Here is a 17,964-nt window from a genome sequence, read left to right as displayed (position 1 = left end):
ATTTATATATATATATATATAAAACTTGCTTTTCTTTTCTGGTTTTTTTTTTTATAAGTTAAGGTCAGTATAGATATGAAAAGGAAAGGTACGCTAGGTCAGTGACATCACAAGTGTACCTACTTACACCTAAAGTGTTTGGCTCACAGGGTAGCGCCATCCCAGCCAAGACCAGAGCTGGGATGGAGTCAAGTCTCCGTCCTGCAGCCAAGACGACGGGCAGAGCCTGAGTGTTGGGAATTCTAAAGGTGGCGGTTCTCCAGTTTCTGTTGCTTCCTGTGGTTTGGGCTGTTTCTCCCCACTACAGGGAGGTGTTCTGGCTCACAATGCACCCCTAGTCCCAGAAGGCGTCTAGCCGAGACTCCCGGGACTCTTTGGGCATGAGGTTCTTCGTGCTGGTCCCTCCACTGTGCTCAGAGCGGGATGACGCTCGCTTCTCCTCGCTGCTGCTCCACAAACCTGCCTTGCTGCTCCGGGAATGGTCTGTGAAAGAAAGGCAGCATGTTCAACTCCCCTCCCCACCTTCCTCAACTCATCTCCCAGCTGGAAGCCACCTTCCCTCCCTGCAGCCAGACCACGCCCGCTCCAGCTGGACCACGCCCACTCCGGCCGAACCACGCCCACAGCTGCCCCTGAGATCCCCGGGCTGTGGCTTGTAGAGCACAGAGTGAGGGCAGCTGGCTTCGGGCTATAGCTAACTGAAAGGTCAAGAGGTGTCACGCTTGCAGAGAGTGAGGCTAGCGAGTGATGGTGTCCAGTCGACGGGGAACCCCTGCCCTGTTAAGAGACTGGACTATATATACCACGGGGGCCCATGCACCTTGCCTCTGACCTCGGCTCTTAGAGAAAGACCCACAGAATCTGACATTTGTGGTCACCTCACAGAACTCCTGACTCATTTATAAGACTCACATCCAAACCAGGAAGATCTTGTAAGAGAAGAAATGAGGACCAGATGAGATGGCTAAGCCCACCTGGACACTGACTCCGTGGACTCCCAGTAAGGACCATGTTGGGGGGTCAGTGACGGATACAGACCCCAACGGACACCTGGGATGGCTTTGAGGTCACACGGGCAGCAAGTTAGGTAGTGGCTGAGGAAGCAAAGAGGAAGCTAACAGAAGCTATCACAGAAGAGGACAATGGCCCTACACTAAGGCTCTAATGGCTGGCCACTAACACCCCTTTGCTGCTCCCAGATTCTCTAACTTTCCTGAGCTGTGGAGCATCAAGCTTAAGATGGAGCAGGGCCAGTGAGGAGGGACCACTGCTGCCCTTGGGGGACTGCCCTTCTTACTGCCTGTTCACAAAGCACATGCAAAAAAATAAAATTAAATTAAATTAAATTAAAAAGCTCAGGCTGCTTTTATATTCAGCCAGAAGGGGGCAGTGTTCTAAAAGGACAATCAGAGTTCCAAATCAGAGTCCTGGCAGTTAGGCTATATAATCTTCTAGAAGGTCTTTGAGAGGGTGGCATGGATATAGTCGCACATCACCAAGTCCTTCCAGCTGTGGGGAGAGCCAAGATCACTGGGGATATGAAAGAAACAGAACTTGAGATCCCAAAGCCTGAGCCTCTAAAGGACTGGGCCCAGGATGCTGGATAACATGGCAGATCACGGCAGGGGAGATGCAGTACCCAGCTAAGACAAAACAAAGGCTCTGAATGGCCCAACCTACAGCAGTTTGCAAAGGCAGCAAGGGGAACAAACAAGAAGACTACGGCAAAGCAGAGGGAGACCAACACTCAAAACACAGGACACGCCCACACGGACACACACAGACACACAAAACATGGCTTCTGCATGCCAGGAGTGACTCTCCCAGCAGCTCCCCTGAGACAGGGTCATACTTACACTTCTGGGCTGGGTAGTTGGGGTGCGGCTGGTGGTCTGTAGTGGTTGGGGTATAGGCAGGCTGCTTGTCACACCTCTTGCTAACTGAAGAGAGCACAGGCAGCCTTAGAATCCATCACAGCTGAAATTGCACACAACCCCAGGGGCCGACACCCATGGCTAGCTGTTCCTTCATGGAGGCCACTCGCCTGGATGTGCTTACAGGTGACCGGGGCCTTTAAAAACTCGTGTAAACCACAAACAGGGTCGCTGGACACGGCGCCACATCACAGGGAGGAAGGTGAACATAGGAGGACACGCGGGGACATAAAAGCAGCCCCATACTTGGCAAGCCACAAACGCTCAGGATTTTAAAAGCAAAATGTTCCAAACCACAAGCTCTGCCAAAGCCTGGTTCTAGCAGGGGAACTGAGGCTGGGCTAGGGTGCACTAGGGTGTCAGGCACCACACAGCAGACGGACTGTGAGGAAGAAGAAGGCTAGCAAAGGGGCCACACTGAGGACGACAAGGGACAGCAACTGGGAGGGACCAGCTGACTAAACCCTAGGCCTCAATAAAGGGCCCTCCACAAACTATATCCAAATCCTCAGAAAAGCCAAGTGTGCTCACCACCTGTCACCCCGGCCCTTGGGAGGCTGAGGCAGGAGGACCATGACTCTGAAGCCAGCCTTGGCTACGGAGCAAAAGTGCCTAAAACCCTAAAAATGTGAAGTGGAAGGAGTGCGTACGTTGAATATCCTGAAGAGTTTGGGGCTTGGGGGGGGACAGAATCAAGAGGAGGAAGAAAAGGAGACAGAAGTGTCACCTCAGTGGCCATGTGCCTAGGTGCCGAGTGGCATTATAGTTAGTGCAAATGAACCTTGGAATTACAACTTAGAGGAGACAGCAGGCCATGCATGTCCTCAGTCTGGATGCCAGCAGCAGGCCACAAGCAGAGACAGAGAACGAGGGCAAGCTGCCAAGCCTCTCGACAGGCTGGGAGGGGGGCAGGCTTGTACTGGCTATTTTTGTGTCAACTTGACACAGCTGGAGTTATCACAGAGAAAGGAGCTTCAGTTGAGGAAGTGCCTCCATGAGATACAACTGTAAGGCATTTTCTCAATTAGTGATCAAGGGAGAAAGGCCCCTTGTGGGTGGTGTCATCTCTGGGCTGGTAGTCTTGGGCTCTATAAGAGAGTAGGCTGAGCAAGCCAGAGGAGGCAAGCCAGTAAAGAACATCCCTCCATGGCCTCTGCATCAGCTCCTGCTCCCTGACCTGTCTGAGTTCCAGTCCTGACTTCCTTTGGTGATGAACAGCAGCATGGAAGTGTAAGCCAAATAAACCCTTTCCTCCCCAACTTGCTTCTTGGTCATGATGTTTGTGCAGGAATAGAAACCCTGACTAAGACAAGGCTCACTCAGCCAAGTGTGACCAGACCACAGAAAGCAATCAGAAATCAGGGAGGCGAAGGTCACTGATACATTCTAAAGACGGATCAGGAAGCAGGCCTGTGGAAGTCCCCAGAGGGCCACCATGGCAGTGGAGACAGGCAGAGGACAGACACCTTGCCGGCTCTAGTCTAGCCTCTGTGCTTGTATGCAGAGACATTCTGTTTAAAACCCTTAAAGGGCTGGGAGGTGGTGGCGCACACCTTTAACCCCAGCATTTGGGAGGCAGAGACAGGCAGATTTCTGAGTTTGAGGCCAGCCTGGTCTACAGAGTGAGTTCCAGGACAGCCAGGGCTACACAAAGAAACCCTGTCTCGAAAAACAAAAAAACAAAACAAAACAAAACAAAAAACCCTTAAAGGACAAATTGATGCTAGTGACATGACTCCATCCGTGGGGAGCCTTTGCCCAGCGGGCATGTAGCCCTGAGATCAATCCTCAATACACAAAAGGCCTGGGGAAGTGTGTGTGAGGGGTGTGTACACATGTAAGTGTGAGTGGGTGCACATGTAACATGTATGTGTAAGGGATGTTAGGGTGTACATGTAACATGTAAGTGTGAGTGTGTGGAGTCTGGAGGTCAATGAATGCTTTCCTCAATTATTTCTACTTTTTTTTGTTTTGAGTCTGGGTCTCTTAAACCCGTGTCTCCTGGGATCACGGGTGCACGCTGCCTCACCAGGCTTCTTACACGGGCCTACTACATTCTAGGCCTGCCTGTTTGTCCATCTGAGCCACCTTCTCTATCACCCTGGCCTCATTCTTTACCCTAGATTCAAGACAAGGCATGTTCTGAAAAATCTACCTGCCTGGGCACTGTCTGAGATAACATGTCAGAACATGTTGGAACATGTCGGCTGGACTGGGGCTCAGACTGAAGAACAGCACCCTAGCATATGCAAGGCTTCAGGGTCTGTCCCGAGCATTGCACCCGTGCCCAGCACTCTAAGAAAAAAAATTATAGCAATAATAAACCTCACAACATTCAGACTTCTCTATGCCCTTGTCAACGGCTTCATCTCTCTCAAACTCTTTGTTGTTGTTGTTTGTTTTGGTTTGGTTTGGTTTGGTTTGGTTTTTGAGATGGGTCTCACTATGTAGCTCTAGATAGTCTGCAACTCACCATGTAGACCAGACTGACCTCAAATTCACAGAGATCCACCTGCCTCTGCCTCTGCCTCTGGAATTAAAAGGTTACAGGTGTGCGTCACTATGCCCCATGGAGGCTCCATCTCTTAAGACATGGGTGACACAGTAGCCAGATGTATGGGGAGAGTAAGGAGGGAGACGGAGGCAGGATGGGATGCCACGGAGGCTCTAACTGGGCTGGGGAAGCAGAGTGGACAGGTGTCAGGTTGGGCCTGCTCAATCCGGTAACCACAAACCAAAGGCATAATCTAAATGACCTGAAGGGAAAGGTCCAATCCCATCCCTCGGCTCTTAGTCACATGAGCCCAGTGGTTTGACATCCATTTCCAGGACAACACAGACCTGATGTCACTCTTGTCTATCAGTGATAAGAGGCGTAGCATGGAGATGCAGGTGAATTTATCACCTCTCCTCAGAAAGGTGGGGGGTGGGGGGGACGGGACATCTTAGCAGCCAAGGACAGAACAGAGAGGCAGGCTAGGTATGGAATGGCCTGGCTGAACAAGACAGATTGTTGGCACAGCACCCGCACCAGATGCTCACAGGGATGTGGGGACAGGGAGAGCCAGGGAGGTGGTCTGACAGGAACAGAGAACCCGAGATGCCGTTATTATAGAGTAGGGAAGCAGAGGCCCATGGCAGGGACTTGGTAAGGTGACTGAGCAGGTGAGAAACTGTGCCCAGGGTGATCAAGACTTGTGTGTGTTGCCATGGGAGGAGTCTGTCCCCCTGGGTGATGCCCTCCCACTGAACTCTGGGGCTCAGGTGCAGCTTGAGGAAAACCTGGGAAGCAGAACCCAGGAGACTCCATTATCAGAGCTTCTGATGGGACGAGTACCAGGGAGACACAGCTAGAGAAAGAGGCTAAGAAGAAGTTAAAGGCCACACGGTGCAGCCTGGACAACCATCTCTGGCTTCCACTGACAGCAACTTTGTGGAGCTCCGCACTGCACCTGGCACACTATGGAAGGGAGACACCTGCACAGACACCCTGGCTCCGATGCCATCAGCTAAGCCACTGCTTCCTTGGAACTCACGGCTTCCCCCCCCCCCCACCCCCCCAGCCACTTCCTCCTGGACCTAAGGTCTCCTTCTACTCTTCCCTGTGACCCAAGATTCTCTAGGTCAGAGGGCAGCAAATGGAACCCATAGGCCCAAGCCGCACCGCCTCTTCTGCTGGCCAGGGTTTGCTGGGACATGGCCAGCGATGCGTCTGGCGGTTTGCTCTGTGACCCGAAATGGCCACCAGGTCAGCAGGGACCTGCTAGGGGACACCTCAAGGTCATTCCTCACTATCAGTCCTCAGCTCCGCCTTCTCTGCAGCTCCCCAGAGTCCCAAACGGTATTTCCTAACTTGGATACTGCCAGCTTCACTCTCTGAATTAAGACATCCCTAAGGTCAGCGCTCTTCTCCTAACTCAGTTCCTGGGCTTCTTTGCTTTTTGAGACTGAGTTTCACTCTGTAGGCTGCCCTAGAACTCGCCAGCCTCTGACTCCTGAGTGCTGGGGTTAAAAGCATGCCTGTTTGTATTTTAAACTTATTTTTTTTTTTAAAGATTTATTTATTTATTATATGTAAGTACACTGTAGCTGTCTTCAGACACTCCAGAAGAGGGCGCCAGATCTCGTTACGGATGGTTGTGAGCCACCATGTGGTTGCTGGGATTTGAACTCTGGACCTTCGGAAGAGCAGTCGGGTGCTCTTACCCACTGAGCCATCTCACCAGCCCTTTAAACTTATTTTTATCATCAGCATCATCATCACTAAAAACTGGGAAATCCATTAAGGCATCTCTACAAACATGATTAAAAAAAAAAGTATTGTTCCATGCTAAGTGTATGAAACTGGTAGAATCCAGTCCACTCTGTCTTTGCGAAGAGCAGAATTCAAGCCAGGAGAGGTGGCACAGGCCGGTTACTCCAGTACTCAGGAAGCAGGGGCAGGAGGAGGAGGAGATCAAAGACCACAATTCAATCAAGACAAGCCTTGATGCTAACAATGTCATGGAAAGACAGAGCACCCTGAGCCTAGCAACACACTGGAACTGCCAAGGACGTGGGGGAGGGGCTGAACGGCTGAGGACAGAGGGGGAGGGGCTGCTCTCTTCACCTGCAGTCTCCAATCATTACAATCTGAGTCTGTGAGGTTATCTCCTCCCTACCACCAGCCCTCTCCACTCCTGCAGACCATTCCGGTCTTCCTTCAGACAGTGGCAGTCCTCTGTGCATCCACTGTACACAAGAAAAGCTGTAGCTTTCAGTTTTCAGCCACAGTAAACCAAGGAGCAAAAAAGATCCTGGAGCTAAGAGAGAACGCCAAATTGGCCAAGGAAGCCATGGTTCTGAATTCTGGAAATAAGTTCAGAAGAATGTAGGAAAAGACACCCAAGGCTCCCAGGAAGGGAGGGAGACTCAAATTCCACAGCACCTAGTACTGGACCCCAGAGAAGGCTCAACATAGAAGTTCTATTCATCACTAAAGGCTTTGGAGGGTCTTCATCAATCAAATATGCCCTGAGGACCTCGGAGACCTGAGAGGATCTCCCTGTGTCCGCGTGAAGGGTGCTCTCATTAAACATGACATGGGTGACCAATACAAGGAGGCACCCGTGTAACACCTCGCCTAGCCACACCTCCACCCAAATCCATCCAAAAAATCCCAAACCTTTGACTTCCCTCAACATGACCAAGTGAAATACAAAACCCCATGTGGCCACCAGGGGGCGACATACCAGAGCTTTGATTGGAGCCTAAGAGCATGGAGGAGGGCGTCTCTCTGGAGCCGGAAAGATCCAGGGTCTAGAAATATAAACAAACAAAAAGATGAAACCATAGAACCCCAGGGAATCACAGGATGGCTCACCACTCCTCCCACCCTTAGAGGTCTCTACCTGGTGATCAGACCAGAGCCAGGGCAGGTGGACTGCCACACACTGTATACCAGATCCGAAAGGCCAGAACAAAGCATTGAAATGGTCCCCCACTCATCCCTGTCGCCTTGGCTCCCCCTACATCCACTACGTCCCCAGCTTCGCTCTCAGACCTACCCAGTACCCTGCTTTGCAAAGAAGATATATACTGCTCAAAAATCTCTTTTTACTTCATGTTAAGTCTCTTCCGAGGCAATAGTATTTTACTGACCATCTAATGATTTGGGCTCTTGAGATACACAGCTACAAGTGCAGGCAAAGAGCAGTAACCATGATCCTTCAAATGGCCCAGGCATTCAACCGTTATCTCATACCCCACAGGAAGCAAGCAGCTGCGAGCCCTATGGTCCAGCGAAACAGCACTGGCCACACGTGGCCACTTCAATCCCAAGTTACTTTAAAATAAGCAGGTCCCTGGTCACATCAGTCACACTTCTAGTCAGTGACATGTGGCTGGTGGCTTCCAGGGCCCCAGAAGAGACATTGTTTTACCTCCTCAGGGGGGCGCCCTTCTGAACTTTGAGGAACCTCACAGAGCAACTGAAGGTCCCACATACACACCAGCCCGGCTCTCCGTGTTCTTGCATGGGGGGCACACTGGCCATAAAGAACCATTCCCCACCCAGATAAACCGGAACAGTGAAGGGCATCCAGTGGTGGCAGATACAGGAAAGGGTCCTTGGCACAAGGTGACTGCCAGCCTGGGGATTCTCACCGAGTTGCTGTCCTTGCTCTTCTCCGCTGGCGCCTCTTTCTCTTTGGGGGTGCTGGCCGGTTCTGAAGGTGCTGACTGTGTGTTGGAGGAGTTGCCCTGCGATGACTTATTTCCTGTTTCTGTGCTTGCCTCGGTATCTGCTTCCTGCTGAGGGGCAGTCGCTGGGGACCAAAGAGAACGAGAAAGTCATGAGATGCTTCAAGCCGTGTGTGAACATCCAGGAGCCCAGCTTTCAAATGGCTATCCCTCAAGGCCCCCACAGCTCAGTCCCAATCCAACCCCGCCAGGCTTCATCTCTCCCAAACCCACTTAGAGATCTCGCATGGGCCTTCGACTCTGAAACCCAGAGCTCCAAACTTTATTTGCAAATAGACCTTTTCATAGTTAGCAATTCAATTTTTAAATCATTTTGCTGAGAACATGTTCTCCAATCCAAGGAAACTTGTAGGGAGCCAGGAAGTGACCACCGTTCAAGGAAGCCTGCAGCTTCCTCCACTAGGCCTAGATCCACCTCAGCCCAGCTGAGGCAGAGTGAGAGACTAGCATCCTTTGAGAGGGGCACAGAGCTTCTGGGTGAAGAAGAGTTAGAGACAGAGACGACACCATACCACAAAGAAAGTCCAGCTTGTAATGTCAGAGACTAACCATATTGCAGAAGTACCCACACGGAGGCCTCCCCCTAATGAACATCACCAAACACAGCAGCAAGTACCCCAGAGTCACTTAACCATAAACCCTAACTACCCAACGTAAAGTCACTGAAACAGCAGGTGGGTTTCCTGCTAGCATCTAAAAGGAGACAACCCCTGGATGTTCCTTGCTGTCTGGGGTTATCTGGGTTGGGAGTGTTCTTTATGGTCTTGATAACCAACCAGTTAGTCTCCAGCAAACACACACCACCCGGGTGGTGTGGGGAATGTCTTTATGGTCAGTGTGCCCCACATTCGAGAATGTGGAGAGCCCGGGTGGTGTGTGTTTGCCGGAGACTAACTGGTTGGTTATCAAGACTGCCTGGACAACTGTTGTTTGGTGATGTTCATTTGGGGGAGGCCTCCTTGTGGGTACTTCTGCAATATGGTTAGTCTCTGACATTACACATTCTCGAATGTGGGGCACACTGACCATAAAGAACCACTCCCCACCCAGATAACCCCAGATAGCAAGGAATATCCAGGGGTGGTCCCTTCCTTAGCCTAAGAACTGGGATAGCATCCTGTTTGAGGCAGTGGACCATTATCACCTCAAAGAGGTTCTAGGGGCTGAGAGATGGCTCAAAGGTTAAGAGCGCTACACTGGCTGCTCTTCCAGAGGTCCTAAGTTCAATTCCCAGCAACCACGTGGTGGATCACAACCATCTGTAATGAGATCTGGTGGCCTCTTCTGGCCTTCATGCAGACAGAACAGTGTAGACGAGAGAGAGAGAGAGAGAGGAGGGAGAGAGAGAGAGAGAGAGAGAGAGAGAGAGAGAGAGAGAGAGAGAGAGGAGAGAGAGAGAGAGAGAGGAGGAGAGAGAGAGAGAGAGAGAGAGAGAGAGAAACGAGAACCACAGAACCACTCTGAGCACTAGATCACCCACTCAAAAGGTCCACTAATCTGTAGACACTGCCAGCTTGTGAGATTTTACTTCACATCTGCGTCTCTTATGCATCAGAGCCACAGTTGTTTAAGAACAGAAGTGGCAAGAGCCTGGGCAAGTGTTTCTTAGCACCCCGGCCGGGAAGCCCCACCACGCAGCCCCTGAGGTGTGCGCCCAGACATTACCCGACTGGGTACAGGACTTCATGTGCTCGGGCCAGTGGGCCTGCTGACAGGGGTAGTCACAGTAGCTGGTGTTCCAGCAGCAGTAGAAAATGGCCTCCTTCTTGCAGTTGGCACACCACTGCTTCTTCTTGGTCTCATCCACCGCCTGCTGCTTCTCCAGCTCCAGCTGCTTCTTCACCTCGGCGATGAGCCGATCCCGCTCCTGTTCCAGGCTCTGCCGCATCTCGGCCATGGTCAACTCTGGTGGAGAAGGAGGACACTAGCTGCATCACAGACCCAGCACAGGACGCCGGGCATCAGACCCCTAGCTTCACACAGACCCGACCTAAGTCTTGACTTGGAAATGGCTCCCCTAGCTCGGTGGCCCTGGGACAGTAAGTAACCCAACTGGGACATTCATCACTCGAGTCCCATAGCCGGCTGTGGCGTCAGTGACATGTCTAGCATATAGGTGACAGGAGACCCCAGTGACGTCATCCCAAGTAACCCCAAGTTGTAGGAATCCCACAAACCCTCCAAACGATTCCAACCAATACTCAGTCACTTTTGATTTTTTTTTTCTGTCAATCAAATACATACACAGCACCTACCGGGTGCGAACTTGGTCCTAAGCACTTCGTACCGACCATAAGCCCTATTGTACTCTCAAGGATAAGAGCTACCATCCCGTTTCACAGATGAGGGAACTGAAGCACACAGATACTAAAGGCACTCAGACAATTTTCTCAAAATCCTGTCTGGAGGGATGGGATAGGGGGGTTTTCGGAGGAGAAACCAGGAAAGGGGATAACATTTGAAATGTAAATAAAGAAAAATATCTAATGAAAAATATATTAGAAAGAAAGAAAGAAAGAGAGAGAGAGAGGGAGGGAGGGAGGGAGGGAGAGAGAAGGAAAGGAGAGGAGAGGAGAGGAGAGGAGAGGAGAGGAGAGGAGAGGAGAGGAGAGGAGAGGAGAGGAGAGGAGAGGAGAGGAGAGGAGAGGAGAGGAAATAGCAAGAAGCTGGGGAAAAAAAAATTCTGTCTTGTTTTTTTTTTTTTTTTTTTTTTTTTGGTTTTTCGAGACAGGGTTTCTCTGTGTAGCCCTGGCTGTCCTGGAACCCACTTTGTAGACCAGGCTGGCCATGAACTCAGAAATCCACCTGCCTCTGCCTCCCAAGTGCTGGGATTAAAGGCGTGCGCCACCACCGCCCAGCAAGAATCCTGTCTAGAGACACTGAATGAAACCTGAGGGGATGCTGTGGCTGGTTGTTATGGTAACGGGGGAACTATCAAACCACTGATTCCTAAAAAAAACTCCAGGCAGTTTACACATTTACAAGTGAGCCTGACATTGAAACTACATGCTTCCACCAATCCTCACAAGCTCTTCTTGAATTAAAAAGACCAGCAAAAAGCCGGGCAGTGGTGGTGCAGAAACCTGTCTCAGAAAAAAAAAAAAAAAAAAAAGACCAGCAAAGGGCTACAATGTGGCTCAGCCAGTAAAGGGACTTGTGGCCAAGCCTTAGATCCTGAGTTCAATCCCCAGGTCCCACGTAAAGGTGGCAAGTGAGAACACAGTTATCTTGAGAGGAGAAAGAGGGTCTGTACCCCAAGCTCAGCTTCTCCAGGCTGGACCCTTGAGGACTGTGATTTCCCTGACTTCAGGTACAGCCTGGTTTCTACCTGGTCACCTCTGGGCCCAGCCTCAGAGCAGCCAGAGGCTCTCCCCACCCTGAGCCTTACCCAGGTTGTGCTTCATCTCAGCGAGCTCCTGCTGGTGCAGCCACTGCAGTTTCTCAATCTCAATCCTCAGCCTTCGAATCTGCGGGGAGAGCACAGGAGCCTGAGACACAGCGGACACAGGGGCCTGAGACACCGACATGCTGGGTGCTATCCTCGGGTCCCCAAGTCTGGCTCTGAGCCCACTGCCCCAAAGCTCAGGATTGGGGGTAGGAGGATCAACACTCACACACTCACACTCTCTCTCTCTCTCTCACTCATATATACTCACACACACAAACTCACTCTTTTAAACACCCACTCTCTTTCACATACTCACATACATATTCACTCTCTCCTTCATATACATACATACATACACACACACACACACACACACACACACACTAACCCACAAATCCTCAAGGACCATGGTTCTGAAAACCAAGGCAAATGGGCCAGTCCTCCACCACCACCAAAAAAATGCAGGTGGGAAAACCACAAAGAAAAGAATGGAAGGATTTTCATAGAAATGATACATCTAAAATTGAATTGGTACTTACACACACACACACACAGAGTTTCAAAGATGGCTCTGCTGGAGAGTGTCCCTGGCACCAAGCCTGGTGCCTGGGTTTGACAGTAGGATGACAAGTTAACCTGAGAGAATTGATTCACCTAACCCACTCCTAACCAACCCCTCACACACAGTCCCAGTGGCCCCCCCCACAGTCCCAGTGCCCCCCTCACACACAGTCCCAGTGCCCCCCCCCACAGTCCCAGTGCCCCCCTCACAGTCCCAGTGCCCCCCTCACACACAGTCCCAGTGCCCCCCACCTCCTCACACACAGTCCCAGTGCCCCCCACCCCCTCACACACAGTCCCAGTGCCCCCCCCACAGTCCCAGGGCCCCCCTCACACACAGTCCCAGTGCCCCCCACCTCCTCACACACAGTCCCAGTGCCCCCACCCCCTCACACACAGTCCCAGTGCCCCCCCCACAGTCCCAGTGCCCCCCTCACACACAGTCCCAGTGCCCCCCACCTCCTCACACACAGTCCCAGTGCCCCCACCCCCTCACACACAGTCCCAGTGCCCCCCCCCCACAGTCCCAGGGCCCCCCCACCCCCTGCCCGTGTCCTTGCTAGCCTTCCAAATCCTGTGTCTCTGGAGACCAAAGAGATCTTGGGGAAGAGAGAAAGCAAACGCATACTATCAGGCTGGTTCCCAGCAGAGCATCCGCCCACCTATAGCAGTGATAACGCCTGCTGTCATTCTGTACAGCCCTGACTCCAGGGGTGCAGACAACCCTCAGCCTGCACAGGATGCCCTGGAGCCAAGGGTCACCCGTGTCACAAGCCTGAGCAAATGAATGCCTACATGAACACAGTGGAGTTTTGCAGTGAGATCAGGGACCAGGGAAGGGGTGTAGGCAACCTAGCAAGGGCTGACCCAAGGTTTCCGCGGAGACGCAGAAACCAGATCTTCATCAAAAAAGCTTAAAATGAACAAACGGACTGAGTGTAGCGGTGCACGCCTTTTACCACCACCACCACCACCACCCCCCACCCCAGGAAAGAGGCAAGTTCACTTGAACTCAGTGAGTTCAAGGACAGCCAAGGATGTACGTGAGATCCTATCTCCCTGGCCCCCCATCCTTCCAAAAAAAAAAAAAAAACCAGTCCAAGTGGGACAGAGAGATTTCTACTTGTTGACTGACACAGCGAGTGTAATCACAGAGAGGCACGTTTATAAAGCACACGGGGCACACACAATCACAATGTTTGTGGGTTCTTAAATCTCCATTGATTTCTCCAGGGCCTCTCAGAAGCCTTTATCTTCACGCTGTCCTCTCTTGTTGCCTTAAGAAAACCCTGTCTCAGAGACCAGGGATTCTGCTTGGGATTTATCGCCAGCCTGAGAGAAATCCTGCTCCCTGGGTGGTATTGCCTGGTGACTGACTGCAGGCCACCGCCAGCACCATAGGATTCACACAGACACCAGCGCGTAGGTGGTCACTCTCTGAGTGGCCTCAGAGAGAAGTACAGGGGAGGAAGTGTGTGTGTGTGTGTGTATCTGTCTGTCTGTCTGTCTGTCTTTGAATAAAAGAAAGCTTCATACCTTACTTACAAGAGGCAACTTTGTAAGTAAATTGTTCCGTATTTTAACCACTGTCTTTACTCATAAAGCCATGGTGCCTCTGGTATACAAATTCTCACACCAGAAGTGCTTGTGTAAAAAGGCCAGGGGGATGGAGAAGACTATGGCTCTGACCACACATAAACCAAAGGTATCCTGTCTCACTGTGATCTACCAGGATAGAAACAGGAGGCAGGGCCAATCTCCCCAGCTACCTACTTAATGAAACCCCACCCACTTGATGAAACTCTACCCAGGACCACAGCCTGAACCAGCCAGATGCCTGGAGCCAGGGTCCCCAAGGGGCTTCCAGCCCAGCTTCCCACCCCACCCCCCACCCCACCCCCTGAGCCCTGGACTTCTGGGGAGTCCCCGGCTCTGCTGACCTCAGCTATCGTGCTCCCAGTGGTGTTCTTGGAGAGGTCATTGTAGATTTCTGTCATCGTCCCCTTGATGGCGTCCATCATCTGGAAAGATAAAAACACTTCAGTAGGCGATACAAACGATACTAACATAACCAAACACAGCAAAGTGTCAAACGGGGTTGGTGTCACTCCCAGACCCTGGGTGCTTCAAGCTGTGAGAAGGGGGGCAGATCAGGCTCCTAGTAACCAAGGGTAGAAGCCAGGGAGGCCAGCAAAGGACCTACCACGTACAGCCCAGCCCTCGACGAGCTGAGAAATCTGAGACCAAACTCTACCCCCACCCACGTGTCCTGTTGAGCCAACACAGCAGGTTTAAGGAAGGGATTATTTTGTCCTTGTGGCTTTTAGTTTTTTGTTTTTTCAAGACAGGGTTTTTCTGTGTAGCCCTGGCTGTCTTGGAACTCACTTTGTAGACCAGGCTGGCCTCGAACTCAGAAACCCGCCTGCCTCTGCCTCCCGAGTGCTGGGATTAAAGGCGTGCGCCACCACTGCCCGGCCCCTCACCCAGTTTTTAAGTTCAGTGGCAGGGCTGGAGTCCAGACAGTCATTTGTGCTAAGCAAGCACTGTACCAACTGAGCTGCATCCCAGGCCACCAAAATAAATTGGGGGGTTGGGGGGAGCACATTTAGAGACAGGGTTTCTTCCTGTAGCCTTGGCTATCCTGGAACTGGATCTGTAGATCAGGCTGGCCTTGAACTCAGAGAGCCTTTTGCCTCTGCCTCCCAAGCGCTGGAATTTTTTTGTTTGTTTTGTTTTGTTTTTGGTTTTTCGAGACAGGGTTTCTCTGTGTAGCCCTGGCTGTCCTGGAACTCACTTTGTAGACCAGGCTGGCCTCGAACTCAGAAATCCGCCTGCCTCTGCCTCCCAAGCGCTGGGATTAAAGGTGTTAGGAATCATATATATGTAGGTATGCAAATGCCTTGTAGCTTGAGTGGAGGTCAGAGGACAACGCTATGGTGCTGGCTTCCACCATTACATGTTTCCCAGGGAACAAACTTGGGTCCCTAGATTTGGTGTTTATGCTTGGCCCAGGGGGTGGCCTAGCTGGAGTTAAGTGTGGCCTTCTTAGAGGAAGTCTGTCACTGTGGAGTGGGCTTTGAGATCCTCCTCCTAGCCGCATAGAAGAGAGTCTCCTGCTGCTGCCTTCGATCAAAATGTAGAACTCTCGGCTCCTTCTCCAGCACCATGTCTTCCTGCATGCTACCATGCTTCCGGCCATGATACTAGACTGACTAAACCTCTGAAACTGTAAGCCAGCCCCAATGAAATGTTGGCCTTGGTCACAAGTGTCTCTTCACAGCAGTAAAACCCTAATTAAGACACCAGATTTGCACAACCTTTATCAACTGAGCCATCTTGCTGACCCAAAAGTGCATTTTAGTGAGAAAGAATGAATGCATTACCCACTTCACCAGGTACAGTGCACAACCTGCTGGCTTCTGGGTGCTACACTTCAAAAGCCGTGTGCTGACTGGCAAGCATACACATTCAGTGGATTTTAGCATGTCTGGAGTTACCCAGACAACAACAGCACAAGCAATTCTAGAACATTTTTTATCACACACACAACACACCCAAAACCAGGACCCGCTTCCCCGTCTTTACAGTCTTGGGATTTCTACTGCTGTGATGAAACACCATGATCAAAGCAACTCGGGGAGGAAAGGGTTTATTTGGCTTACACTTCCCACAGCATCATCAAAGGAAGTCAAGACAAGAACTCAACCAGAGGAGGAACCTGGAGGCAGGAGCTGATGCAGAGGCCATGGAGGGATGCTGCTTACTGGCTTGCTCTGCATTTCAGCCTGCTTTCTTCCTTCCTTTCTTTCTTTCTTTTTTTTTTTTTTTTTTGAGACAGGGTTTCTCTGTGCAGTCCTGGCTGTCCTGGAACTCAATCTGTAGAGCAGGCTGGCCTCAAACTCAGAAATCTGCCTGCCTCTGCCTCCCAAATCCTGGGATTAAAGGCGTGCGCCACCACAGCCCAGCTCAGCCTGCTTTCTAATAGGACTCAGCATCACTAACCTAGGGAAGGCACCACCCACAATGGGCTTTCCCTATCTGTTGCGAGTTGATCTGGTGAGCTGCTGTGCATTCAGATGCGAAATACAGATCTTCAGAAACACCAAGGGATGCTATGTAAACCTTGCCCCCCCCCCCAATTTAAAATTATTGGCTAAATAAAACTGTCAACAGCCAACTACTGGGGGACAATAGAGGGAGGTGGAGTTCGAGTTACCGGGCTGGAAGTGTCTGGTAGGCACCATGAGGGAGGGAGAAGAGAAGACAGACAGAACAAGAGGTCTCTATTAGTCATGATGGACCAGCAACACGGGCCAGAGTGAAATCCCTCCCCAGAACCCCAGACTGCTGAAGCAGACATAGCCCAGAAAATTCCCAACAGCAAGTATTTGGGGAGTACAGCTGAGGTAGTAGTCAGACCAGCGTTAGAGAATTAGACGAGGGGTAACCCTCCCCACCCCCATAACTGACAGAGCCTAACAAATAAATCATACTTTGAGTCTCATTCATTTGAAGCTAAGCACAATTCATATTAACTCACATTAAAATGCCACAGAGATTAATATACATTAAAATGCCTTGGAGGCTTGGCTACAGCCCATGTTAGTTATGGAGGAACTTTTCAAGTTGAGGTTGCTCCCTTTCAGACAACTTTAGCTTATATCAGGTTGACCAGCCAGCACAGCCCCCACTAGCCCCCTTACCCCCTACTACACCCCAAGCTCCTAAAAAACGATTTATCCCCTCCCTTTCCATTTCTATGAATTTGAATGCTCTGGAACTACATAGAAATGTCCATCGCTCCACACGGGGGGGGGGGGGGGGGGGGGGGGGGGGGCGTGGCCAAGGCTTCCTCAGTTCTACAGCGTGTTCCAAACACTGCACCCTACCTTGCCCTAGCCCATCATGTGCCTTCTAGGTTCCATGAAGCAGCCAAACTCAGACAGTTACCAACTGATGTATCTGCAAGTCCCTTCTGCCTCCTAGCTGAGGGCCGGCCCCTCCCCAGCCACAGCCCCAAGACTAGAGGAAGGGGGACAGAGAACCTGTGGCCATTGGCTCTCTCCTGTGTTTCCCAAACACACAAAGTCACCTCAGAGACAGGCTGGTTCATCAGCTCCCTCAAATGTTACTGTGTTCAGTTTTTCAACGGGAAGGAAAATATCTCTCCAAGAGGCCATTCTTCATTTTGGCTGTTAGGAGGGCACTGTGGAGTGATGGGATTTAAAGGGTCTCAGGAGCTGTGGCAGATTCGCTCTGCAGACCTCAGTTTGCCCATTTGTGAATAAATTGCCTCCCCTTCTGTAGATAAACAGCTCAGTCCAATCAGGGGAGGGTGGAGATGGAGGGGGCGGGCAGTTTCAAGTCCAGAGCTACGGGCTCTGACACCTTCACCATAATCTCCCCTTTTCCAACTCTCATCTTTACCTGCAGTGCCATCTCCCTGCCCCCACGAGCATGTGTGTTGTGTGCATGTGTGACTGTGTGTGCTTGTGTGACTGTGTGTGCATTTGTGGATGCCAAGGCTTGACTTCCTCAGTCCCTCTCCACCTTCTCCACTGAGGCCAGCATCTCTCTTCCAACTGAATTCACATCCGGCTGAGCCAGCTTGTTCGGGGATTCCACCTCTGGTCTAGGATGCCAGACTTAGAGACAGGGTCATGAGCCAGATCTTAGGCTTGCATAGCAAGTACTTCATCCTGTGAGCCATCTCCCCTGGCCCTACAGTCCCCTCTTCTAAAGGACCTGGGTTCGATTCCCAACACCCACATGACAACTCACTATAGGTTTAGAGATTCCCTCACCCTCATACATACAGGCGAAACACTAATGCACATAAAA

At 51.2% G+C, this 17,964-nt stretch overlaps 1 protein-coding gene across 21 annotated transcripts in view; it reads right to left on the bottom strand.

The window, feature by feature from the left end:
• The window catches only part of Zmynd8 (zinc finger MYND-type containing 8), a 101,683-nt gene continuing 83,719 nt past the window's right edge, over positions 1 to 17,964 (bottom strand). For 17 of the 21 annotated variants that reach the window (XM_021155753.2, XM_085832260.1, XM_085832271.1 and 14 more), the window contains 7 exons: positions 14,064 to 14,144; positions 11,563 to 11,641; positions 9,840 to 10,079; positions 8,079 to 8,239; positions 7,166 to 7,232; positions 1,857 to 1,940; positions 1 to 483 (listed from right to left, as the gene is read on the bottom strand). In XM_021155753.2, the coding sequence (XP_021011412.1) occupies positions 335 to 483; positions 1,857 to 1,940; positions 7,166 to 7,232; positions 8,079 to 8,239; positions 9,840 to 10,079; positions 11,563 to 11,641; positions 14,064 to 14,144 (861 nt within the window). In that variant the 3' untranslated portion in view covers positions 1 to 334. The remainder of the gene's footprint in view (positions 484 to 1,856; positions 1,941 to 7,165; positions 7,233 to 8,078; positions 8,240 to 9,839; positions 10,080 to 11,562; positions 11,642 to 14,063; positions 14,145 to 17,964) is intronic. The other 4 variants (XM_029484389.2, XM_029484397.2, XM_029484405.2 and 1 more) reach the window with 1 other exon arrangement.

The sequence above is a fragment of the Mus caroli genome, unplaced genomic scaffold, assembly GCF_978045245.1.
Source record: "Mus caroli unplaced genomic scaffold, Mus_caroli_1 scaffold_2, whole genome shotgun sequence".
Classification (NCBI taxonomy): domain Eukaryota; kingdom Metazoa; phylum Chordata; class Mammalia; order Rodentia; family Muridae; genus Mus; species Mus caroli.
Note: the sequence above shows the minus strand (reverse complement) of the source record. Positions and strands in the feature narration are given on the sequence as shown.